Here is a 24777-nt window from a genome sequence, read left to right on the forward strand (position 1 = left end):
TAAATTCTCTTAGCTTCTACAAATTCTCTTACCCAATATGTCACTTATAAAACAATATCGTTAATAAAAAATAATTATTTTGTGATATATATTACTTTTCTTATTGTGTAAAAAGATTTATAAGGGAATATATCATTTTTCGATAAAAAAATAGCTTTATTAATAAATGGTAAAATTCATTATCTTCAAACAATATTGTAGTGAAATTAGGGTTTGGAACTTCACCATGGCTCATTATGTGACATTTTTATAGCTAACTTTGCTTTGTGAAAGGGAATTTGAAAGGGAAATAATTATCAATGTATGTGGACTTCACAATTGTCCATGTACATAGAGTGGTCATTTCCCTTCTCTTCATTCAACATAATTCCCTATTACACTACTGCCTAATTCTTCCAATAAAAATTATTATTTGTTTGCATTGAAGTTCTTAATTTTAACTATTATTGGAAATTATATACTTCCTATCCTTTAATGTTTGGTTACATTAACAAATGCAAACATTACAAAATTTATTCTTAACATCATTATTAATCATTTCCTATTATATTGTTGTCATTTTTTCTCCTCACTCTATCATAACAATTATTTTCTCTTTCTTTACAATAAAGTATTCAATTATTTAAAGACGTAATTGAGAAATATAATAAAAGAGCATTGAATAATAAAAGGTCAAACACCTAATCTGGTTCCTAATTTTTTCTCCTTAAGCTAATTTGGTTTTAAAAATATTAAAGTAATTAAATAATCCTTTAAAATATTCTTTATATGGCAATTTGGTCCCTAAAACAAAAGGTCATTAAATAATCTCTAAAGATATGTTTGATAAAATAATTTGAACCCTACTTTTTTTTATCAATTTAATTGTTAATAAATTGGACTAAATTGAATGAATTCAAAATTTGCAAAAAAAAACACAGTTTGTTTCATAAGCTCATAAACCTAATTTAAAAAAAAACTAATTTGAAACTTTCTTTTTAAAGACTAGATTTGGTGAATGGAAAACCTTAAGGACTAAATAAATTTTTTGTTGATCAAAATCATGTTAGAAAGGTAATTGATAGATGAAGAGTGGAAGAAAAAGAAAGAGATAGAGAGATCTACATGTAATCCGAAAAAATGGACAGAGATCATCTACAATGGTGCCTTATTCTCTATCCAGACCAATCACATATTATCATATGAATAAAAGATTTAAAAAAAAATAACATTCTGATTAATCGGATAATATAACACGGTTGAGAATAAATGATCTATGTTCCTAAAAAATAAGGTTGGTTGGGCCACAGAAAGTGAGTGGACGCAGCATCTCTTTGAAAAGAAGAAAAGTAGTAACCCATAAACATACATCATGAAGTTGATGGAGACACTTTGATACTCGATTCCACTTTCCCCAATCAAATTCCCAACACCAACATCAAAGAAAATAGAGAAAAAATATGTCAGGAAATTAAAATAAGATATATTTAAATCAAAGATCTCAGTACTAGATAGAGAAATCTATTAAAAAAAATTAGGAAAAAATAATATGTTATAACATTTTTATCTCTTAAAAAAAATAATATAGCTTTTACTCTTGAAAACAAAAAAATGTTTTCATTCTCTTATCTGGAAGGATTCTTTTCCACAACCCCATATATCTATTGTAATCTCGTCTACACCATAATAAGTAGGGAATAATGTCATCTTCAATAACGGAGAGATAAGTTTTTCTTCTCTTTGAGTTTTAAAAGTAAAACCGTAATATCATTTCATTTTATGTTTTCTTTATTTTAGTATCGGAGAAAAGATTGACTCAAAGAGTATCGAGCACGTAAGAATATTTGTGTTTTGTGCATTGCTTATAACATTCACTCACTACCCATCACCTCTCCCTCCTCAATCGACATAGAAGGATAATGAGTGTTTAGAGGTGGGTTCAAGATTAGTGAAAGCATCTTAATACATTTTCCTCATATCCAAAATCTAAGAAAATTAAAAACAATATTAGTAATGAAAAGAGTCAAAATATTTTAAATTAAAAAAAATTATACATGAGTGCATGTAATATGAGAGATTCAATCTCTCATATATATAGACAAAATGCTTTTATAATAATAGCAAAATCAATTCTTGTAACTCTTATAGGGAGAAAACGTTGAATATCTATACATTAATAGTGTACGAGTTTTATATTTTATTATTATATCATTCACTATTCATATCTTATAATAATTGATTCTTCAATGTATATAATATGTTTTCTGTATATAATATTGTTGATGAATGAACACTGTTGACTATATATAAATTATTATTCTTGATGAATTCACAAACACACTGTTGACTATAGTGTAGGTCCCACCATTATTATATCTATATATTGAATGCAAAATGCAAATTAAGAAGAAACTACTCCACTCTCTCACTTCACTCCCCAACACAAATTCCCTTTCCAATTCCAATCTCACATAAATAAATATATAAACATTATATAAATTAACTAAATTGTTTTTTACCCAGAAAAGATAAAACCCTTCCATTAATATTAATATTATTATTTTAAATAAATTCCAATTTAATTATTTCTTTTTTCCTTTTTTTTTTATGAGCGCCGGCACCGACGATGCCAACGCCGGTATCAACCGCCAGGCAATGCTTAACCCAAGACGCATCTCTCGCCCTCGACGAAGCCGTCTCCGTCGCCCGCCGCCGTGGCCACTCTCAAACCACCTCTCTCCACGCCGTCTCCGCCCTCCTCTCCCTCCCTTCCTCCACCCTCCTCCGCGACGCTTGCTCCCGCAACTCCACCTACTCCCTCCGCCTCCAATTCAAAGCCCTCGATCTCTCCCTCTCCGTCTCCCTCGACCGCACCCCTTCCACCACCACCACCGCCGCCGCCGTAACGGAACCGCCGATATCTAATTCTCTCATGGCTGCTATTAAACGCTCTCAAGCTAATCAACGACGCAACCCTCATAACTTTCATCTTTATCATAACGGTAACGGTAATCATCAAAACGCAGCGTTTAGTGTTTCAGCTTTGAAAGTTGAGCTTCGTCATTTCGTTTTGTCTATTTTGGATGACCCGGTTGTGAGTCGGGTTTTCTCCGAAGCGGGTTTTCGGAGCTCCGAAATTAAGCTCGCTATCATGCGCCCTATTCGCTATCGTGCGCCACCTCTTTTCCTATGTAATCTACCACCGCCGGAACGAAACCTGTCGCCGCCGTCGCCGCTTCCCGGCCGGAGCTTCTTCAATTTCCCGTTCTCCGGTGACTCAGAATCGGAGAATTTGAAGAGCATTGGAGAAATTCTTTGTCGGAGTAAGGGGAAAAACCCGATCCTTCTCGGCGCTTGTGCGAAGGACGCGCTGAAAAGCTTCATTGAATCAACGGAGAGAGAAAAGCAATTACCTTTGGAGCTGTGTGGGTTGAAAGTGTTAAGCGTTGAAAACGACGTCGTTGAGTTTTGTGCTGGGAACTGTGGAATTGAAGTTTTAAAGAAGAAATTTGAAGAAATTGAGTTAATTTTGGAAAAAAGTGTGGGACCCGGTGTAGTGTTGAATTTTGGGGATTTGAAGGGTTTTATTGTGAATGATAATAACAATAATAACCTAATAGGGTATGTGGTTGAAGAATTGGGTAAGTTATTGAAGGTTCATAGTAACAAGTTATGGTTAATTGGTGCAGTGGCTAGTTATGAAATTTACTTGAAATTTGTGGGAATGTTTCCTTCTGTGGATAAAGATTGGAACTTGCAACTTCTACCTATCACTTCTCTTCAATCATATCATAGGCCAAGGTCAAGGTATATAATAAATTTTCTTACTTTTTTTCCTTCAGTTTCATGTTTCTAATCTGTTATTTTTTTTCATTCCTATTATTGGATCTGTTTTATAATAAAATATGACCACAAAGTTTGGTGTTTTTTGTTTTATGCATGTGTTTGTAGATTTTGTATGTTTTGCTTCTAATTTTTAAATATTGTTATGAAGTTCTGTTTTTTGAATTTCATTCCTTGAACCTTGTTTTCTAATGTTTGTGTTTTTTTTTAATATTATCTTATTCTGAAGCTCAATTGCTTAGTTAATCTGTATTTTGAATGAGGTTCTTTTTATGTTCTCTTTTTCACACTTGAGTCTTTGTTAGTTTATGTTCTTTCAGTGCTATGAGTTTTTTTGGTACTATTAGGGTATCCCCTCACCCTATGGTTAAAGAACTGATCCCTTTCAGGGTTCATGACTGTCTCTCGCAACAAGTGTCGCTCACAGGAATCGAACTCCTGACTTTTTGACTTTTTGGTCATCTTAGGATCTAACAGGGCCTTACATAAGTAGAACAACGCCTTGTTGGTAGTGCTATGGTTTAATATAATGTATGATGTGTGGTTATTTTCCCTTTGTACATGTGTCTTCTGGAGATTATGATATTTGAAATTTATGTGAAGGCTCATGTTTATGGTATGATAAAAGCATGACATTTAAGATGAGTGGAAATCCAATTGTGATGATCACTATTGTTATTATGAAATATGAATAATTAATGGATGTGAACACTTCTTTAGTAGTTTTGCATATCCTTGTCTTAACATTTTTTTTCCTTGTACAGCTTGATGAATTCATTTGTACCATTTGGTGGATTTTTTTCTTCACCTTCTGAATCGAAAGGTTCGCTAAATGGCTCATATTATTGTGTTCCTTCCTGTCATCAATGCGGTGAAAGGTGTGAACATGAAGTCCCTGCTGCATCGAAGGAAAGATTTTCTGCTTCAGCTCCTGACCCATGTCATTCTAACTTACCTCCATGGTTGCAGATTGCAGAATTTGGTAAAACCAAAGGATTTAACCTCAAGGTGTGTGCCAAACAAATTCATCCACTTAATTCTGCCTAAATTTTTTTGATATAACTTTGCTCACATTAGCCGATCCCGTAAAACCAAAAAAACTCACATTAGCATCTGTAACTTTGCCACATGCAATCTATTTTTTATTTGGATTTGTGTTCTTGTCTTGATTTGTTAGTTGGTAAATTAGCATATCATTAATTAACTAACCTCATGTCCTATTAGACTTCCTTGCAAAGTATACGTGGATGTAACTGTAATTCCGTTGATTGCATCGCGAGTCATCGGACAGTTGACTTATGCTTATGAATTAAGTCTTCTTCATTATGTTTGTATAAAAACCACTCTTCTTTCATTTAGTGCAGACCAATGGTGATGACCGTTTGCTGGATAGTACTGAATCCCGGCCACCTGATAAGAATTTGGACAAGACATGCCAGCATCTGCACCAGACATCACCTGATACAAATACTTGTAAAACTGTTGTGGGTTTTCATTGTATCGACAACAAAAAGGCCGATGCTGACAACCACAGCAGCAAAATTACAGACACACCACCCGCTGAATGCATCAATTTCAACTCCGAGGTACCTGTTGATGTGCAAATGACTACATCACAATCAAGCAGTCCTTTTCCTGTGATTTTCAAGGCAAAGCAGGATAACTATACCTCGAAACTTTCCGAGATGTCCCAGAAAGTGGAAGATCTCGAGTCAGGTGACCTAAGATCATGCAACATGTCCAATTCAAGTGTGTGCGATGGTAGTCAAATGTTTCCCGCATCTGTGACTTCTGTAACCACAGATCTAGGCTTAGGAATATGCTCTTCTCCTACCAGCAATAAATCCAAGAAACCTACTGCTCAACAAACAACTGAGCCTCCAAAGGAAATCCCAAGTCGATTTTCATCAAACTTCAATTTGGATGACGGGAATTTCTTGAAGCATCAATCCCAGTCTTCATCCTGCTTAAGTTTCGACTATTGTGTACAACTTGATGCAAAGAATACCAATATTCTCTTTGAAGCTCTTTCCAAGGAGGTAAACTGGCAAGATGAAGCTTTACGTGTTATCGTCAAAACAATACTTTCCAGCCCAACAAAAGGGGTTAAACAGCATGGAGCAAATCGGCGGGGTGACATTTGGATGAATTTTGTGGGACCTGATAGGCATGGTAAAAGGAAAGTTGCTGTTGCTCTAGCCGAGTTTTTGTATGGAAGCCGGGAAAGCTTCATTTTTGTTGATCTAAGTTCTGAAGAAATGAAAGGATGCAATGTGAAATTCAGAGGGAAGACTACTGTTGATTTTATTGTAGGGGAATATTGCAAGAAACCCTTGTCTGTGGTTTTCCTTGAAAATGTAGATAAGGCAGATATGGTAGTACAAAGAAGTTTGTCTCAAGCAATCAAGACAGGAAAAATTGCAGACTCACATGGAAGAGTAGTTAGTTTAAACAACGCAACATTTGTGACATCTTTCTTGGGTTACCATAATAGCTTGATGCCAACAACGGAACCTTCCAAGTATTCCGAGGAAAGAATACTGAGCGTAAATGGAGGATCGATCAAGATAAAAGTGGAACATGTGATTGGAGACATAAGAAGTCAAAGTGGCATTGCAGCCAACAGTTCAACAGATGCCATCCCCAATATAATTTTCGTAAACAAAAGAAAGTTGATTGGTGAAAATGAATTTCATGATCGGCATTTAATCTCAGATGCAGCTAAAAGGGCACATACAACATCGAATTGGCTTCTAGATTTGAATCTTCCAGCTGAAGAGAATGAGCTGCAACAATTGGATGACGGAAACTCTGAAAATGCTTCAACTGAGAATCGAAACCGTTGGTTGCAAGATTTGTATAATCAGGTTGATGAAACAGTTGTTTTTAAACCTTATGATTTTGATACACTTGCAGATAGAGTGTTGAATGTGATAAGAAATAACTTCAACAAAATTCTTGGACCCGAGTATGCCTTGCAGATCGAGTCAGAAGTCGTGGACCAATTGCTTGCAGCTGCATATGTCTCAGACAGGGATGCAGAGATTGAGAACTGGGTGGATCAAGTTCTATGTGGAGGATTTGTAGAAGTACAGAGAAGGCACAACCTCACTACTTGTTCTATTGTGAAACTTGCTACATGTCCTGAGCAAGCTTCTAGTGTATACCTTCCCCCAAGGATAATTTTAGAGTGAATTCATACTAGAAGGTGTTGTATTTTCTATCTGGATGTATAATTTAGCTTTAGCATACAGTGAAACCGAGATGCATTTGGCGTTATGGTATGGTTTCTGCCAAGAGGTCATGAGCTCAAATTCTAGAATCGATCTTTTCGCTTATGGGGTAAAGGCTACATACATCTACCCCATACCTCAATAGGTGGTAGCCTCATTCACTTGGCCATCCTTTTTTTATATAGCAAAACTATCTATAGCCTTCAATCCTATTATTTTGTTGGGTTTCTTTGTCTAGGTTGTGTAATTGTGAATAGTATGTAATTATCCTTGCATATTGGAATCAAATGTCTTCTGTGTTTTTGTAAGTTGTGGTTGCTTGATGCGCATGATTAATAATATACTGATGAATAGATTTAAATTTATAGTGTAATATTTATGCATTGTCAGTGAAAAAATTTATACACAGTCAATATATCATCTGCAGCAAGGTTCTGATGAATCAGGAAATGGTTTTTTTTTCTTTCAATGTTGCATGATTAGAAGTGAACAAAAAAGTGATTTGATCATGAAGTTTAATAGCTACCCATTGGAGTTTTTGTAGACTAAGAAGTAATAAAATACATAGATTATTTATTAGTTGGAGTAATAAAATACATAGATTATTTAAAATGATTATTTATTTTTATATTTTAGTAATGTAATGTTTTATTTTTTTTGTTTTCAATATTTTTCCAAAATATTAATTAAGTTACGTAACTTTATAATATTCTTATACTGTATTTCATTAAAATATATAATATGAATATTTTATATATTCATATAACCATCAAATACAAAAATAATGTATACATCACCCAAAAATTCTATGTAAAAATAGTCATCTCCATGCTTATCTTGTTGTGGTATATAATTTGGTTGTTACTCTAACTTACTAAATAACATAACATTAGTTGAATCATTCTAAATATATTAGATTGTGCACTATATGTTATTAAATTGTGTATATAATTATGCAATATATGTTATCAATGTATTTTATTTTAAATTATGCATGTTGCTATATTCGGTCATTTTTATATAATCATTTTGATTGACTGATTTTGGTCTTTTATAGGATTTTTTCCCCAAAATTCTAAGTGTATAATTGATTTTTATTAATTAGTATATAGTGGGAATAAAAATGAATAAGATATAATAATGAAGGTTAGTTTTATAAAATTAATAAGCTGGCAACAACTTAATAAAAATAATGATATTAATTAATTTCCTTAATTCTCTTGAAAATTCTATGAGTAATTTTCTACCTCGAGAAGGTAGGAAAGTAAAATAAAAATAATTGTGTTGTAGGAAGGTTTTATAAAAGGTTATTTTATATTTTACTACAATTATAATTATTTTTTAATTTTTTGTCCATTCTACATAAGCTTTCAATGTGAAGCTTGAAAATATAAATTCTAAAAAAATGAATTTAATTTTTTTGGCATTTTATTTTAAAGTCCAACCAAACAAATATTTGGTATAAGAAGTGGTAATTTTTGTATTATTATTACAAAAAAATGATTTTGGGAGAAAATGGACAAAATCAAAGTGTCACATCTTTATAATTGGCCAATCATATATTTTTTTTAAATTATTGAATTTTTTGTATTTTGATCAATCATAAACATGTCACATCAATTGAGACAACAACTTTCTCCTCAAATAAAAGATTCCTTAATCTCATAAACATCAGTGTTATTTATACACTCTTAAACACGTTCTTTTAACTCACTAATAATTTTTACATGGTTATACTAAATTGACACTAACCGATTTTTTGTATTGAGAAGTTTCACATGGTATTAATCTATTTTCTATACAAATATTTTGTTAAGAGAGATAATATATTCTTCAATAATCTATTAACCTCAAAAATTAATATTCACATTGTCCATGAGGTATGAAGATGAGTAGTGGTAATGGAATTGTTGGGTTTGTATGAAGCATGAGTTACTGTTTTTTGTTCTAACAGCTTCTTCTCTTTCGTCCAATCTCCATTGTATTCATCATATTTTCGATCACTATATTGCTTGTCGCATCATCATCATTCATTTTCTTTGAAACTAATTGGATCTAAGTTCAGTTTCAAATATTGGTTTGGTCGATATTTGGGGTTAGGCAAGTTTCTGATCTAGAACGAGTTTGGGTTCAAAAAATGATACGATCAATATTTATGGTCGAGTAAAAGACGAGTCTTACTCGACCAAACCGACCCATTCTCACCCCTAGGTGCATGTGTCTTTCTACTAATAAAACCTATAAGATCATGACCCTCAATCATATACTTCATTTTACGTAGACATAAGTGATAACTTGAAGTGACTAGTGAAATGAAAACAGGTCAGACGGTCTACGAGAAACTTGTTATATTACTCATAATAAGTTAGGTTAGATTTTTTGGTAAGTAGGTCCTACTAATACTTTTTCAAAATTTATTTAGTTTAACATGTCAAACTTTATATCCTTTTGTCTATTAAGACTATCAAACAAAGCTATTTAATTATATAATATAATAATATATATTATATTATTTTAATATAATTATTATTATAATATTTTAATATAAAAAAATATGTGAAATATAATTTAACTCTTATTGTTAGAAGAGTCTATTTTAAAGTATATTAGTTAGACTACTTAAAGGTAAACATGTTTATGTATTTAAAATCATTATAACATAAAATGTTTTTAATTGGACTAACAAACTTTTAAATATGTCAAACTTAAACTTTGAATTTTTTAAATAGGTAAAATTAAATAGAGTAACTCTAAACTTTATGCTACATATGTTTGGTCTATTTAAGATAAAGTCTAACATGTGTTGTTTTCTACACTAAATGGTGAAGTCCAAATAAATGAAATTGTTGATATTAGGGTGGTAGAAGGTGGGGATCACGTGTCCCAGTGGGTGTCCCATTTGATGTCCCCATCCAATCAAACAAATTTATTTGATTAAAAATAAAATTTATAATAACATAAATTAATATTTGTACGCTATTCAATGAGATTTCATTGGCTTGGTACATGGAGACAGAAATTTCTTGGGACATAGGATCCTTGTCCGGTAGAAGGTTGTGTTAGTTATGAGTGGCTCTTGATAACATATAGAATTTAAGTGAAGGATATGGTCAGTTTGATCATAAGTAATATTTAAATAGAAAAAGGTAAATTATATCAACCCATCTTAAACTTTAGTTTAATTACATTTATAATTCCTCATATTTAAAATATTACATTCATATTTGAGATGGAGGTTAGTGGAATTATACATCCTTCCATGTAAAGGTATCAAATATAATTATGTATATAAATTTCCGATCATATATGTAGATGTAAAGAAAGAGGGATAATCTATAAATTTGCACTAAATTTTAAAGTATTAATGTAATTTACTCAATAGATAATTATCTCTTCCATATAAGAGAACAAAGAAAAATACAAATAGAGTTTAATATTTATATATTTATAGTGTAAGAATTTATCACATTATTAATGTATTATTCATTGCTCATTTATTAATTATCATTAATTCTCAAAATAAAAATAATAAACGTAAAAATGGATAATACGTTGATTATTGTATAAATAACTTTATGGTAGCCGAACATACATATTAAATTCATGCAAAATAGCATGATAAAATGAAATTTATACAAAAATGTAGGACTGGAATATAATAAAATATTATGACATGGTTACTTTTCTACTAATTTTGTCTTTGTATATCTAAATCTACTTAAAGATATTATTATTTTATTTTATAATTGTAACAAATTTGGTTTTATTAGCGTATAAAATAAGATAAGAACCGAGATCTCAGCTTTTCTGTCAGAATTTCGTAAGTATCTCCATTTTCATTCTCTCTCTCTTCTCCGTTTCTCTCTCTATTCTCTCTCTTTTCGCTTTTCACTGTTCAATTTTCTCCCAGATCTCTCACCTACTTCGATCCTCACTCTTTTCACTCTTCATTTCGCCGCAACCGCTCCTCCGTCGTCGCCACCATGGCCGCCGCCGCCGCCGCTCCCATTTCCATGCGCGAAACTCTCACCGTAACTACTTTTTCTTCGCAATTCAATAGACAACACTTACTTTCGATTTATATTTATGTTTTGCTCAATTATGCTGTATTATAGATCCGATTGATCTGAACTGTAGTATTAGGAATTGAATCGTGAAATTCAGTGATTGTGATTTTGTTTTTTGTTTGCAGTTACCGAGTGTTGGAATAAATCCACAGTTTATGACGTTCATGCACGTGACGATGGAGTCTGATAAGTATATATGCGTTCGAGAAACGTCTCCACAGAATAGCGTCGTTATTATTGATATGAACATGCCGACGCAACCTTTGAGGAGGCCTATCACTGCAGATTCTGCTATTATGAATCCTAATTCTAGAATCCTTGCTTTGAAAGGTAGCTAACTACTTAACTTGTATTTTGTGTTTTGTAGCTATTAATGTATTTTTGCGGATAGTTAAATTGATAGCAATTCGGTGTTGATATGAATTCTGTGTGAAATTGAAGGATTGATGGTTTATCTATTTTGATATGTTTTTGCCACCTTTTGTTGTATTTTTATTATTGATGCAACTAAAACGGAACAAGCTGCTTAGTTTGAATTTGGTTGACTGGGATCATATTAACATGTAAGTAGATATCCACATCCTGCATGGTAATAGGACTCAGTTGAGCAAGATGTTGACCTGTATTGTTTTTGATTTTGTGGTTCTTAGCCGTTGGCCTTGAGAGAAAATTCTAGGTTTTAGTCGAACTTGCTATGTGCTTCTGCTGCATCTTAATTATTACTGTTTACTTTTGGGTTATATTCACTTATAAACTATGTCGTCATCTTGAAGCCCATCTCCAAGGGACGACACAAGATCACCTGCAAATATTTAATATTGAGATGAAAGCAAAGGTGAAATCGTATCAGATGCCTGAGCAGGTAACTGATATCTACAATTATACACGTCTGTGACATAATGGATGATAAGGACAACTTTGTTAATCCTTGTGGAATTCCCTTATTTCATTTGCAGGTAGTCTTTTGGAAGTGGATTAGCCCCAAGTTGTTGGGTCTTGTGACACAGACCTCTGTATACCATTGGTCAATTGAAGGTAAGATAAGGATAATTTGCAACTTTTCATTACTTTGTAGTTTTGTGCTATGTTTTCCAGTTTATGCATTTTTTTCAGTGGGCTTGTAGCGTATCTGCAAATTATTAATGTCATATATGTAAATCGTAGGTGAATCTGAACCTGTGAAGATGTTTGAGAGAACAGCAAATTTGGCAAACAATCAGATAATTAATTATCGATGTGACCCTACAGAAAAGTGGTTGGTCTTGATTGGTATCGCTCCTGGTTCCCCTGAGGTACATCTCTGGTGCCTGTTATAGTAAGTAGGCTATCTTGGTGAAATACATTTTAACTATACTTTGGTACTCCATTTAGCTCATATTCATTTGACTTTTTGTGCATTTATATCAGTTTTTTATGCATAATCTTATGACAATTGCTAGATGTAAAAACCGAACAGCTAAAGCTATCGGGGTTTGGGATACTTGGTTTTGACATTATACTTGGTTTTGGAGTACTTGGTTTTGGTCATTAGTTCAATCCGTGACTAAGTTACCCCTGGCTTATTTATTTACATTGTTGTGTTATAGAGGCCACAATTGGTTAAAGGAAACATGCAACTCTTCTCTGTTGATCAACAGCGTAGTCAGGCTCTTGAAGCACATGCAGCAGCATTTGCTCAATTTAAGGTGTATATCCTTACAATTCTGTTTATTCTCCTTTACTTCTTTGTTTAATAATGTTTACCTGAATAATTGTATGCTACTATATCATGTTACTGTGCTGACTTGTGTTTTTTGGGACAGGTTCCTGGAAATGAAAATCCTTCTGTTTTGATTTCTTTTGCCACAAAGACGCTTAATGCTGGTCAAATTATATCCAAGTTGCATGTTATTGAGATGGGTGCACAGCCAGGTCTGCACATTTTTATTTATCACTTTTAATTCTTCTGTAGTAATTTACAGGCAATGCATCTTTGACAAAAATTTAACTTTAAATTGGTCATAGCTTGTACGAAATCCATTCATGATGCTCTATTTATAAATAGAGTTAAAACGGAACCTTTGGCATGCAATCATAAATTCTTGAATTCGGGATGACTGTTTCATAAATATCAATTTGTTGATGGATAAATTCAATGCAGTGGTATTGAGAAGGTTACTCATCATTTACAATTTAAAGAAATATATTACTAATTACCTTTTCTTGTTAGATCATGCACCAGGGATTGCATTGCGTTTGATTATAGAAAATGTTTAATAATGTGAATGCAACAAACTTCTGTTAGGTTTTCAATTTAGTGATAAACCTGTGAAGGGGAACTGAATATATATGCTAGGTTTGAGTGGTGTTTGGTAGTTAATTTGACAAAGCCAGGAAGCATTGTATTGAAATTTATCAGTGAATTTAATGATGGATTAGGGTATTATATTATAATTAAATCATCTGTATAATTTTAGCACCTATGATTCAGTTGATTATTCATTTATCCTTCTGGGATTTAACTTTCAACAATAATGTACAGGGAAGCCATCATTTACGAAGAAACAAGCAGATCTTTTCTTTCCCCCAGATTTTGCTGATGACTTTCCAGTTGCCATGCAGGTACCTAAGTTGTGGTGTTTGTTGCTTATTTTATAAACTGTGCAGATATTTGATTCTCTCTTTGTTTTTTCGCAGATATCTCACAAATACAGTTTGATATATGTGATTACCAAACTTGGTCTCTTGTTCGTCTATGATTTGGAGACAGCTACCGCAGTATATAGGAATAGAATAAGTCCAGATCCTATATTTTTGACATCAGAAGCTACATCATCAGGGGGCTTTTATGCAATTAACAGGAGAGGTCAGGTGTTATTGGCTACTGTTAATGAACAAACCATCGTGAATTTTGTCAGTGGCCAAGTATGTTTCTGATCTTGTTATAATTTTTATGATGTAAAGTGGGAAACAATGTGGCTTTTTCTCAAAATTCATTTGTTTATTCACAGTTAAACAATTTGGAACTAGCCGTTAATCTAGCCAAGAGAGGAAATCTTCCTGGTGCTGAACAGCTGGTATGTGATCTATTGTTTAGAACTTCAAATATTTCTTCATTAGGATCTGTCTGGAAGGTATATGAGAAGTTGGCAATATTGTGAGGTTTCATATGATTGATAAAGAACTTGTATTAAGCTTGGTTTCACACTTTCATTTACTTTTTTCTTGTAATGAAATCAACATACTTCAATCAATTTTTTTGGAATTTATTTCTTGTTTGGATTTTTTGCTGGCCTTATAGAAGTGGTTTCTTATTGTAATTGTGTTTTTATTTTATTTCTAGAGATTAACCATCATGTTGACATTCCAGGTAGTGGAACGCTTCCATGAACTGTTTGCCCAAACGAAGTATAAAGAAGCAGCTGAGCTTGCTGCTGAGTCTCCACAAGGAATCCTTCGCACGCCTGATACAGTTGCAAAATTTCAGGTTTATTGATATGACATAGCTATTAAAGATTTTTTTCATTCTCTTTCAGTAACAAAATTTACCTACAAAATCATCTTCGCTTGTTTTGAGGGATTAAGGAAATTGAATTATTTTTAGGCTTGTCCTTTGTTTTTGGTCAATTAGGATGCATGATGTAATGTTTAAAGTGTCATGTCCTGTTCTATGTGGCAGAGTGTTCCTGTTCAAGCTGGGCAAACTCCTCCACTATTGCAGTTCTTTGGAACACTTTTAACAAGAGGAAAGCTGAATGCCTTTGAGTCATTGGAATTGTCACGACTGGTTGTGAACCAGAACAAGAAAAATCTTTTGGAGAATTGGTTGGCAGAGGACAAGCTTGAATGCAGTGAGGAGCTAGGAGATCTTGTAAAGGTTGGATTGCAGTTTGGAGCTATGTTTTTTTCATTGTTTTTGTTTCTTTCTAATTGATTTCCTAATGTGTACTACTTTTTTCAAACATGCTTAACTTTTAACTGAATGTTTATGTTAATTTTTATTGGTGTGCTTTGTTGTAGACTGTGGACAATGATCTTGCTTTAAAAATATATATAAAAGCCAGAGCTACCCCAAAAGTTGTTGCTGCTTTTGCTGAGAGAAGGGAATTCGATAAAATCTTGATATACTCTAAGCAGGTAGATGGCTTGTCTTTTTATCATATAATGTTGATGCATGACTCAAGATTCTGGTGTCCTTCTCTTGTTAAACTCTTAATGCTGATTTATGGCCTGTACAATAATGTACTTGGACCTGTATCAACATTGCATATATTCCTTTTGCATTTTACTTGAACTATTTGGGTCTGAACATTTTCATCACTCGATTGTTGCTATAGGTTGGGTACACGCCTGACTATCTCTTCCTTCTGCAAACGATTCTCCGGACAGATCCTCAGGTATATGAGAAAACACTGCAATTCTACACTCTACAGTTTATATTGAGTAATTATTTAAATCAAACTATTTCTTTGTATTTCCACATTGTCTGCCACCTTGTTAGATGCATGGTAAATATTTATTTTTAAACAAAGACTGTACAAGTTTACTTTTGTGATTTACAAAGGTTGTATACATCTTTTTTATTTTTAATTTGCAGGGTGCTGTTAATTTTGCCTTAATGATGTCTCAAATGGAGGGAGGTTGCCCAGTTGACTACAACACCATAACTGATCTGTTTCTTCAGGTTGATTATCTACTGTGATTAACCCATTATGATTAGTAATTTAATATTCCTTCGTCAAGTGCAACTATCTTGGTTAAGATAAAACACTCTCCATGTCATTTCCCCTTATTATTCTAACAACCCCAGGTAGCCAACCCCACCTAGTGGGATAAAGGCTTGGTTGTTGTATTTTAACAACCCCAGACCCTGCTAGGTGAGAGCCTTGTGCACTGGGCCGCTCTTTATTTTAGAAATGTATTGCTGGACAGTCTATTTATTAGCATCTGGTTATTTTTTTTGTCCTGCTCAGAGAAACTTGATCCGTGAGGCTACTGCCTTTCTCCTAGATGTTTTGAAGCCAAATCTACCTGAACATGGGTTCCTTCAAACAAAGGTTTCACTCTTCATTCTCATTTGTTATAGGCATTTTACCCAACCTTCCTCTTTCCCCTTTTATACACATGTTTTAATTCAGGCTTGGTATTGGCCTTATCATAGTTCTTGCTTTGCAGTGATTCAATGTTGTGAATTGTTGTCCAGGTGTTGGAGATAAATCTGGTAACTTTCCCCAATGTTGCTGATGCAATTTTAGCTAATGGCATGTTCAGCCATTATGACCGTCCACGTATTGCCCAACTTTGTGAAAAAGCTGGTCTTTATGTGCGAGCTTTACAAGTAATTACTCGCCAAACATGATTGTTGTACTTTTTTTTGTTTAAGCTGAAAGTCATCCTTTTGTTGATTGCATTATTCTTGATGCAGCACTACACAGAGTTGCCAGATGTAAAACGTGTGATTGTAAATACCCATGCAATTGAACCACAGGTTTAAGTGCCCCATTGCTTTTGCAATTTATCCATTTTAACATCATGTTAATTTTAAAATACTTACATATTAAGTGATTTTTGCAGTCACTTGTTGAATTTTTTGGTACTCTGTCTCGAGAATGGGCATTAGAGTGCATGAAGGACCTATTGCTGGTCAACCTTCGAGGAAATCTGCAGATAATTGTGCAAGTATGGAAGCGTCATTATCTTATTTTACTTGTATTTATTAATAATTGATTGATAACTGAAGCTTACTTATGTCCAGGTTGCTAAAGAATATTGTGAACAATTGGGTGTTGATGGTTGCATAAAACTTTTTGAGCAGTTCAAGTCATATGAAGGACTGTATTTTTTCCTTGGATCATATTTGAGCTCCAGGTAATTGTTTCAATCAGAAAAAAACTGTTCCGGCTGGTGGACAAATTGTCCCATTTGTAAAGGGGATAGTGTCCAATGTATATCTTCTAACATATGCTTATCTGAATATGGGACAGTGAGGATCCTGATATTCACTTTAAGTACATTGAGTCAGCCGCAAAGACTGGACAAATCAAAGAGGTCGAGCGTGTGACTAGAGAATCAAGTTTTTATGATCCCGAGAAGACGAAAAACTTTCTAATGGAAGCTAAGCTTCCAGATGCACGACCTCTGATTAATGTTTGTGACCGTTTTGGATTTGTTCCAGATCTAACACACTATCTATACACAAGCAACATGCTTCGCTACATTGAAGGTTATGTTCAGAAGGTATCATAGTTTGTGTTTCTATTGTTCCCTTATTTCATGAGTGCCCCCCTCCTCTCTGTGCCCCTGTTAGAACTTGTGCCTTGCTTTATAGGTGAACCCAGGGAATGCTCCTTTAGTTGTTGGGCAGCTGCTAGATGATGAGTGTCCAGAAGATTTTATCAAAGGCTTGATTCTTTCTGTTCGTTCATTACTGCCAGTGGAGCCCCTTGTGGAAGAATGTGAGAAGAGGTGGTATCTGTTCTCTAATCCTTCATGTTGTTTTGCGTTCTTATATCTGATTTTCCATGTGGTTATTTTTTGTGTTCAGGAATCGCCTTCGCTTGCTCACACAGTTCTTGGAACATCTTGTATCTGAGGGAAGCCAGGATGTACATGTTCACAATGCACTGGGTAAAATCATCATTGATAGCAACAACAACACAGAGCATTTTCTCACTACCAACCCATACTACGATTCTCGAGTTGTGGGCAAATATTGTGAGAAACGTGACCCCACCTTGGCAGTTGTAGCTTACAGGCGAGGGCAATGTGATGATGAACTTATCAATGTCACGAACAAAAATTCTTTGTTCAAACTACAAGCAAGGTTTGTGGTGTATTTCTTTCAGTATAATTATCCTTGAATAGCTGGATTCAATGCTTACATGCATATATCGTGATTACAGATATGTTGTGGAGAGGATGGATGGTGATCTTTGGGAGAAAGTTCTTGTCCCTGATAATGCCTACAGAAGACAACTTATTGATCAGGTTGTATCTACTGCTCTGCCGGAAAGCAAGAGCCCTGAACAAGTTTCTGCAGCTGTTAAGGCTTTCATGACTGCTGATCTACCTCATGAATTGATTGAGCTTCTTGAGAAGATCGTGCTTCAGAATTCTGCATTTAGTGGGAACTTTAATTTGCAGAATCTGCTTATTTTGACAGCAATAAAGGCTGATTCATCCAGAGTTATGGATTATGTTAATAGACTGGATAATTTTGATGGGCCTGCAGTTGGAGACATGGCTGTTGAAGCTCAGCTATATGAAGAAGCATTTGCAATATTCAAGAAGTTCAACTTAAATGTTCAAGCAGTCAATGTCTTGCTAGATAATATTCATAGCATTGGTAGGGCTGTGGAGTTTGCTTTCCGAGTTGAAGAAGATGCTGTTTGGAGTCAGGTGGCCAAGGCTCAACTCAGGGAAGGATTAGTAAGTGATGCAATTGAGTCATTTATACGAGCAGATGATGCCACCCAATTCTTGGATGTTATACGTGCCTCTGAAGATGCCAATGTTTACCATGACTTGGTGAGATACTTGCTGATGGTAAGGCAGAAGTCAAAAGAACCCAAGGTGGACAGTGAGCTTATTTATGCGTATGCGAAGATTGACAGGCTTAGTGACATTGAGGAGTTCATTCTTATGCCAAATGTGGCCAATCTGCAAAATGTTGGTGACCGATTGTATGATGAAGAACTATATGAGGCTGCAAAAATTTTATATGCTTTTATATCTAACTGGGCCAAGTTAGCAGTCACCCTTGTGAAGTTGAAACAGTTCCAAGGTGCTGTTGATGCGGCAAGGAAAGCTAACAGCGCAAAAACATGGAAAGAAGTTTGCTTTGCATGTGTTGATGCAGAGGAGTTCCGTTTGGCCCAGATATGTGGACTCAACATTATTGTTCAGGTACTCTTTTGATTTTTATTAAAATTTTAATTAACTATTTTGTAATAAGCTATAAAAATTTTCTTTATTCAGCTTTCATCTGCTTCAACAATAAAGTTTGAATAGTTTTGAGTTTTCAGAATGTAATGGAGAAACAATGTTCATACAAGTGTACTGTGAGCTTGTCAGGATCGAGAAGTTTTGTGCTTATTATGTATGAGCATAAGTTGGTCTGCAATTATTGAGCTTATTGTCTGTCCAATGCTTAAAGCCTTAAAGCATCAACCTTTATTGTGAATTTTGTAGGTGGATGATTTGGAAGAGGTCAGTGAATATTACCAAAATAGAGGTTGCTTCAATGAGCTAATATCCCTCATGGAGAGTGGTTTAGGATTAGAACGAGCACATATGGGCATCTTCACTGAGTTAGGAGTTCTGTATGCTAGATACCGGCCTGAGAAGCTTATGGAGCATATCAAACTATTTGCCACCCGACTCAATATTCCTAAACTCATAAGAGCTTGTGATGAACAACAGCATTGGAAGGAACTGACCTATTTGTATATCCAATATGACGAGTTTGATAATGCTGCAACAACCATTATGAACCATTCCCCTGAAGCATGGGATCACATGCAATTCAAAGATGTTATTGCCAAAGTTGCTAATGTGGAGTTGTATTACAAGGCTGTTCACTTCTATTTGCAAGAGCATCCAGATCTTATCAATGATGTTCTGAATGTCCTTGCACTTCGTGTTGATCATGCACGTGTTGTTGACATCATGCGAAAGGTAGCATTATTACTGGAAAAAGTCTTCATTAAATCTTAGCTTATGACCTATTCTGTATATCACTCATGAATATTTTCCTTATGATGTATTGTAGGCTGGTCACCTCCGCCTTGTCAAGCCATACATGGTCGCAGTTCAGAGCAACAACGTGTCGGCTGTTAATGAAGCGTTGAATGAAATATATGTTGAGGAGGAAGACTATGATAGATTGCGTGAGTCAATTGATTTGCATGATAACTTTGATCAAATTGGCCTTGCACAGAAGGTGAGCTGCATTTATTCTTTGTAATGACTGTCTCAATTCAATTGTAGAAACCAGATAGCTTATTGTTATCCATAATGCAGATTGAAAAGCATGAGCTTCTTGAGATGAGACGTGTTGCTGCTTATATTTACAAGAAGGCCGGTAGGTGGAAGCAGTCCATCTCCTTGTCAAAGAAGGATAACCTTTACAAAGATGCCATGGAGACGGCCTCTCAATCTGGTGAACGGGAACTTGCGGAGGAGTTGCTCGTTTATTTCATTGATCAGGTACCAACTTCAGTTTCAAACTCCATGATTCTTTTTTTCCCTTTTTATTTGCAAAATGGGCCCAGCCTATTGGATTCAGGTTTGATTCTATTTCTTGTTTAACATGTTTCATTTAAAGACTATAAGATGCTAAATCATCATGTTCAGTTTGTTGCATACCGGTGCTTGTGGTATCATTCATAGCATGTGTGGTTCTAAGTCAGGCAGAGGAATTATTGGCAACTAGCATAATTAGCATTTTATTTGTCAAGAATCAAGACTATAGTGACAATTTATTCTACTGGTTTCATGTCAAGAGTCTTACTGTAAACACTACTGCTTGATGTATTGAAATTTATTTTTATTACATTATGATTTGGAGTTTAATCATTTGGAATGTTGATCTCCCAATTTTTTATTTATTGATGTGCATATAGTCTAAGAATTCTAATATTTCTGGAAAAAGCCTTCCTGCTTGCGGGGGTAAGATTGTGTACATCTATCCTCCCCATATTCACGTGGGAGCTTCGTGCACTGGGCTGCCTTTTTTAATATATATTCTAATATTTCATCCATGTGCTAATGCAGGGAAAGAAGGAATGTTTTGCCTCATGTCTATTTGTTTGCTATGATTTGATCCGAGCAGATGTCGTTCTTGAATTGGCTTGGATGCACAACATGATCGACTTTGCCGTCCCATATCTCTTACAGGTTTGTTTTTCTTTTATTCTGCTTACTTAAGTCACAAATACATAATAATACAGTTGACATGCTTGTCTTTTTCATCATCTTATGTAGTACTGTCTTCTCTTTGCTGTTGTAGTTTATCCGTGAGTACACTGGCAAAGTTGATGAACTGGTGAAGGACAAAATTGAAGCACAGATCAATGAGAAGACTAAAGAAAAAGAAGAAAAGGAAGTCATTGCACAGCAGGTATTGTAGTTTGGAGCTTATGGGTGTGCATTGACGATGTAAACGTTTTTTACACTCTCAATGCATCATTACTATTCATATGTTTAATGACATTGACTTTTAAGTAAAACTCATACACATAAACAGTGGATGGAGGATGATGCGCTGCAGTATAAAAACACAACCCTTTTTCTCTTCAGTTTGTCCATTTTATGCTATCCATAATAAACCAGTTGCTATTTTTGATCTCCCTCTCACCTGTCATACATATTGGGGGTTTATAGTACTCAATACTGATTGAATGAATGAAATGTGTTTTCTGTTGCAGAATATGTATGCTCAATTGTTGCCGCTTGCTTTGCCTGCACCACCAATGCCTGGAACGGGAGGAGGCTTTGCCCCTCCCCCTCCAATGGGTGGAGGCTTTGCTCCTCCACCTCCAATGGGTGGTGGATTTGGGATGCCACAAATGCCTCCTTATGGCATGCCACCCACGGGCAGCAGCTACTGAGATGCGAGCAACGGTGGTATGTTCAGTGACGTAGCAGCATGTGAGTTTTCTTAGATCTTCTGGGATTTTAATGCAGTATTCTTTCCTTGCTTCTAATGGAGGTGGAGGTTCAAGTTATAAAATAATCGAGTTCCTATTGGGAGATTTATGTCATAGTTTTGTAATATTATATCTTAGTCGAGTCATTTTTCGGCGCTGCTTGTACAAGGTAGCCAAGGATTTTTTATATTATTACCATTTTTCTTGTATGAAAGGAGTTGGTCCTAGCCCGTATATTTATCGTGTACATCTCAAGTACATATGGTTTAAACTGTGAATTAGTTCTATGTTTAATATTTTTTGGTTGTAAACTTGTGCACATTTCTGGCACTGACAAAGCGATTGCTTTGCCATTACTGCTTTGATCATAGAGAATAATTTGATGTGTGCATATTAAAGACAAGCTCTTTTGTATGTACATATTTTATAGAGAACAATTTTGTAACTAAACTCTGTTCTCTATTTATGTCGTAATACATTGGGAGACGGTTGTTAACTAAGAAGAGAAGCACATATTCTGTTACAAAAGAAAGGCTGCTGATAGATTACTACATGCATTTGAAGTCCAAACCCACTTGTGTAGTGGTGGAGTAGGACAATTGAAATAGCAAAAACACAAGCCTATTCTATAGGATCCTCTGCCATCAGGGTGCTAGGCTTCACACTTCTGGTGAGTGGCGACATTGAGGGCATATACCCTCCAGATTAAAATATTTTATTGAGTAAATAGACACTGGTTCTTTAAAATTTGTGTGTGTATCAATTTTGTCCTTGAAAAATTAAAAAACTCAGTTTCCAAAATATCAAAATGTGGGTTAAATTGATCATTTTTATCATCATTCAGAGATATTTTGACTCACATTCATAATATGAGTATTAATTTAGACTTTTACTTTTTTTGGGATTAAATTGGTAGATCACTCTGTTAAGCAACAAAATACTTACATGATAGAATGAGGCAACTAGAACCAAAAACTAAATTGACAAACAAATAACAAAGGTTGAAAACATGTTCGGCCATTTGGATGGTGTTATAAATTAAAGTAAAAAAACTAAAGACAATGAGAATATGTTTCTGTATTTTTTGAAATGTTAAAAGAACAATTAGAGCATATACCCATGAAAAACTAGGAATGAAAATAGAGCGATCGGGGTTGGGTATGTGCTTATTCAACCCAAAATTCTAAATCCAAAACCCCAAATCATTGTGTAAATGTGTTACTCATTAAAAGAAATGTAACTGGATAGGAATTGCATAAAAACAAAAGGAAAGTTTTTTAGATGTGATATTTTTACCCTTTAAGTGTAAATGTAATGTGGTGATATTTCTACCCTTAAATGTAAAAATAAAATCAATAACTTATCTCTTTAATACTGGAGATATATGAACATGCTATAAGACCATCTAGATTTTTTTTTTTTTACTTTTTTGCACAAGAATTGTTTCCTAAATTCCCTTATGTAAACGGATGTAAAGTTCAAATATAAAAGGAACTTGTAAACAAATAACCTTTCCATGGGTCCTTAATTTCTTCATGTTTTATGCAGCTAAATGGTTTTATCGGAGTTGATTTATTTGTACAAATAAATATCACTTTCAGTTTTTGGCAGCACCTATTCCATGCAAGTACACTCTAAAGCTTCGTCTCCATTCAATTACAGAACACAAAACATGTGAATATTTGGTCAAAACAAAAGGTACAAGTCAAAACAAAGGAGTTGTAGAGACTAGAGAAAAAAAATAAAAATTGTAGTGAGCTTGAGTTGTGAGAAGAAAGAAGAAGATCATGGCATCAAGACAATTGTTTCATCTAAATAAAATGGACAAAGGTGACTTATCCTTCTTTGGTTTATAATACATACATATATATATATATAATATATATAGCATGTTACTCATACTTGTATTGTATGATTTGTATCATAAGAGTCTTCTTATTTTGGAACAATAAAATGTTATCACTTAGTAGAAAAAAGTTGTGATATTTTTCAGTGTGTTCTAAACTTGTAATGTAACAAAGGAGATTTACTAAAAAGCTTATTTCCTGATGCAAGATGTAAGTCCTCATGAAAGAAGCTATATAGTAATCATGAGGCTGATGAGAACCCTTTTGCATTGTTTTGATAAGGGAAAAGCTGAGAAAGGTTTGATTGTGTTCTTCTTGTTGTTGGTAAGGTACAATTGGAGAATAGAGATATGTTGTCTCAGATCATGTCACATATGTTGTTCCAGGCCAATGATAATGAAGCAAAAAAAAAAAACAGTAGTAATGAATGCTTGAAATTTTTAATCGACATTGACATGTTTTCATTGGTCCGAGACAGCATATGAGACAAGATTTGAGACAGTAGATCTTGTATCAAATAATACCTTAATTTGTACCAAACTTTGTAAATTTACTTAACCATTTCCAACCATGTGTGAAAATATTTTCACTCTTCATTTGTTTTCCTTTGGTACTTCACTTCTGCCTTATACTTTGTTAAACAATGTCCTCTGCAGTTCTGCTTTTTTTTTCTTTGGGCAATTTTAGTTTTTAAAGTATGGTTTTGATACAAACATTTTTGGCCATTGTAATCCTTTTATATGCTGAGAAATTCATTGCTTGCTGATGTTTATTTAGGCATACCAGAAGAAGCAATGCACAAGAACAGACTACAAGAATTTACTCAAAAGTATGGTCTGCAATTACCAGAGTATAGAATAGTGAATGAAGGATTTTCTCATGCTCCAAAGTTCAGATCTATGGTATTGGTGAATGGAAAGGAATTCAAATCTAGGCTGACATATCGACATCGAAAAGACGCAGAGAAAGATGTCGCCGAACTTGCTCTCAAAAGTATAACTGAAGACATTAAGAATGAGGGATACACTGCACTTCCTGTAAGTTCCATCCTTCATGAGTCTATAGTAAATTACTCTTTCATATGTGTGACTGAACTTAAAAGATACACTATTTCTCAATTATAAACATTGAATGATCAAACTTGCTTCAATCCAATCCTTCACACACCTTCATAGTGTTC

The 24777-nt window shown here is 34.2% G+C and overlaps 2 protein-coding genes across 4 annotated transcripts; both read left to right on the forward strand.

Annotated features, from left to right (window-relative positions):
* LOC109326937 (protein SMAX1-LIKE 6-like) lies at positions 2501-7151 on the forward strand. Of its 2 annotated transcripts, XM_019559858.1 has the most exons (4): positions 2501-3786; positions 4587-4830; positions 5187-6689; positions 6804-7151. In XM_019559858.1, the coding sequence occupies exons 1-4, from the start codon at positions 2606-2608 to the stop codon at positions 7014-7016; spliced, it is 3141 nt and encodes a 1046-aa protein (XP_019415403.1). In that variant the 5' UTR covers positions 2501-2605; the 3' UTR covers positions 7017-7151. The 2 variants fall into 2 exon arrangements, with proteins under 2 accessions (XP_019415403.1, XP_019415402.1); XM_019559857.1 differs by having other exon boundaries at positions 2502-3786; positions 5187-7151.
* LOC109326677 (clathrin heavy chain 1-like) lies at positions 10877-22214 on the forward strand. 2 transcript variants are annotated; one of them, XM_019559411.1, is made up of 31 exons: positions 10877-11086; positions 11248-11452; positions 11896-11984; positions 12079-12157; positions 12287-12414; positions 12709-12807; positions 12925-13033; positions 13644-13723; positions 13799-14026; positions 14113-14178; positions 14472-14588; positions 14781-14978; positions 15122-15238; positions 15439-15498; positions 15699-15785; positions 16075-16158; positions 16305-16439; positions 16527-16589; positions 16676-16780; positions 16857-16969; positions 17086-17338; positions 17430-17566; positions 17646-17924; positions 18004-19006; positions 19292-19777; positions 19872-20042; positions 20123-20308; positions 20876-20998; positions 21111-21221; positions 21529-21616; positions 21647-22214. In XM_019559411.1, exons 1-31 carry the CDS (start codon positions 11039-11041, stop codon positions 21709-21711), a joined length of 5112 nt encoding a protein of 1703 aa, XP_019414956.1. In that variant the 5' UTR covers positions 10877-11038; the 3' UTR covers positions 21712-22214. The 2 variants fall into 2 exon arrangements, with proteins under 2 accessions (XP_019414956.1, XP_019414955.1); XM_019559410.1 differs by having other exon boundaries at positions 21529-22214.

The sequence above is a fragment of the Lupinus angustifolius genome, chromosome LG14 (assembly GCF_001865875.1).
Source record: "Lupinus angustifolius cultivar Tanjil chromosome LG14, LupAngTanjil_v1.0, whole genome shotgun sequence".
In the NCBI taxonomy this organism is placed as follows: Eukaryota; Viridiplantae; Streptophyta; class Magnoliopsida; order Fabales; family Fabaceae; genus Lupinus; species Lupinus angustifolius.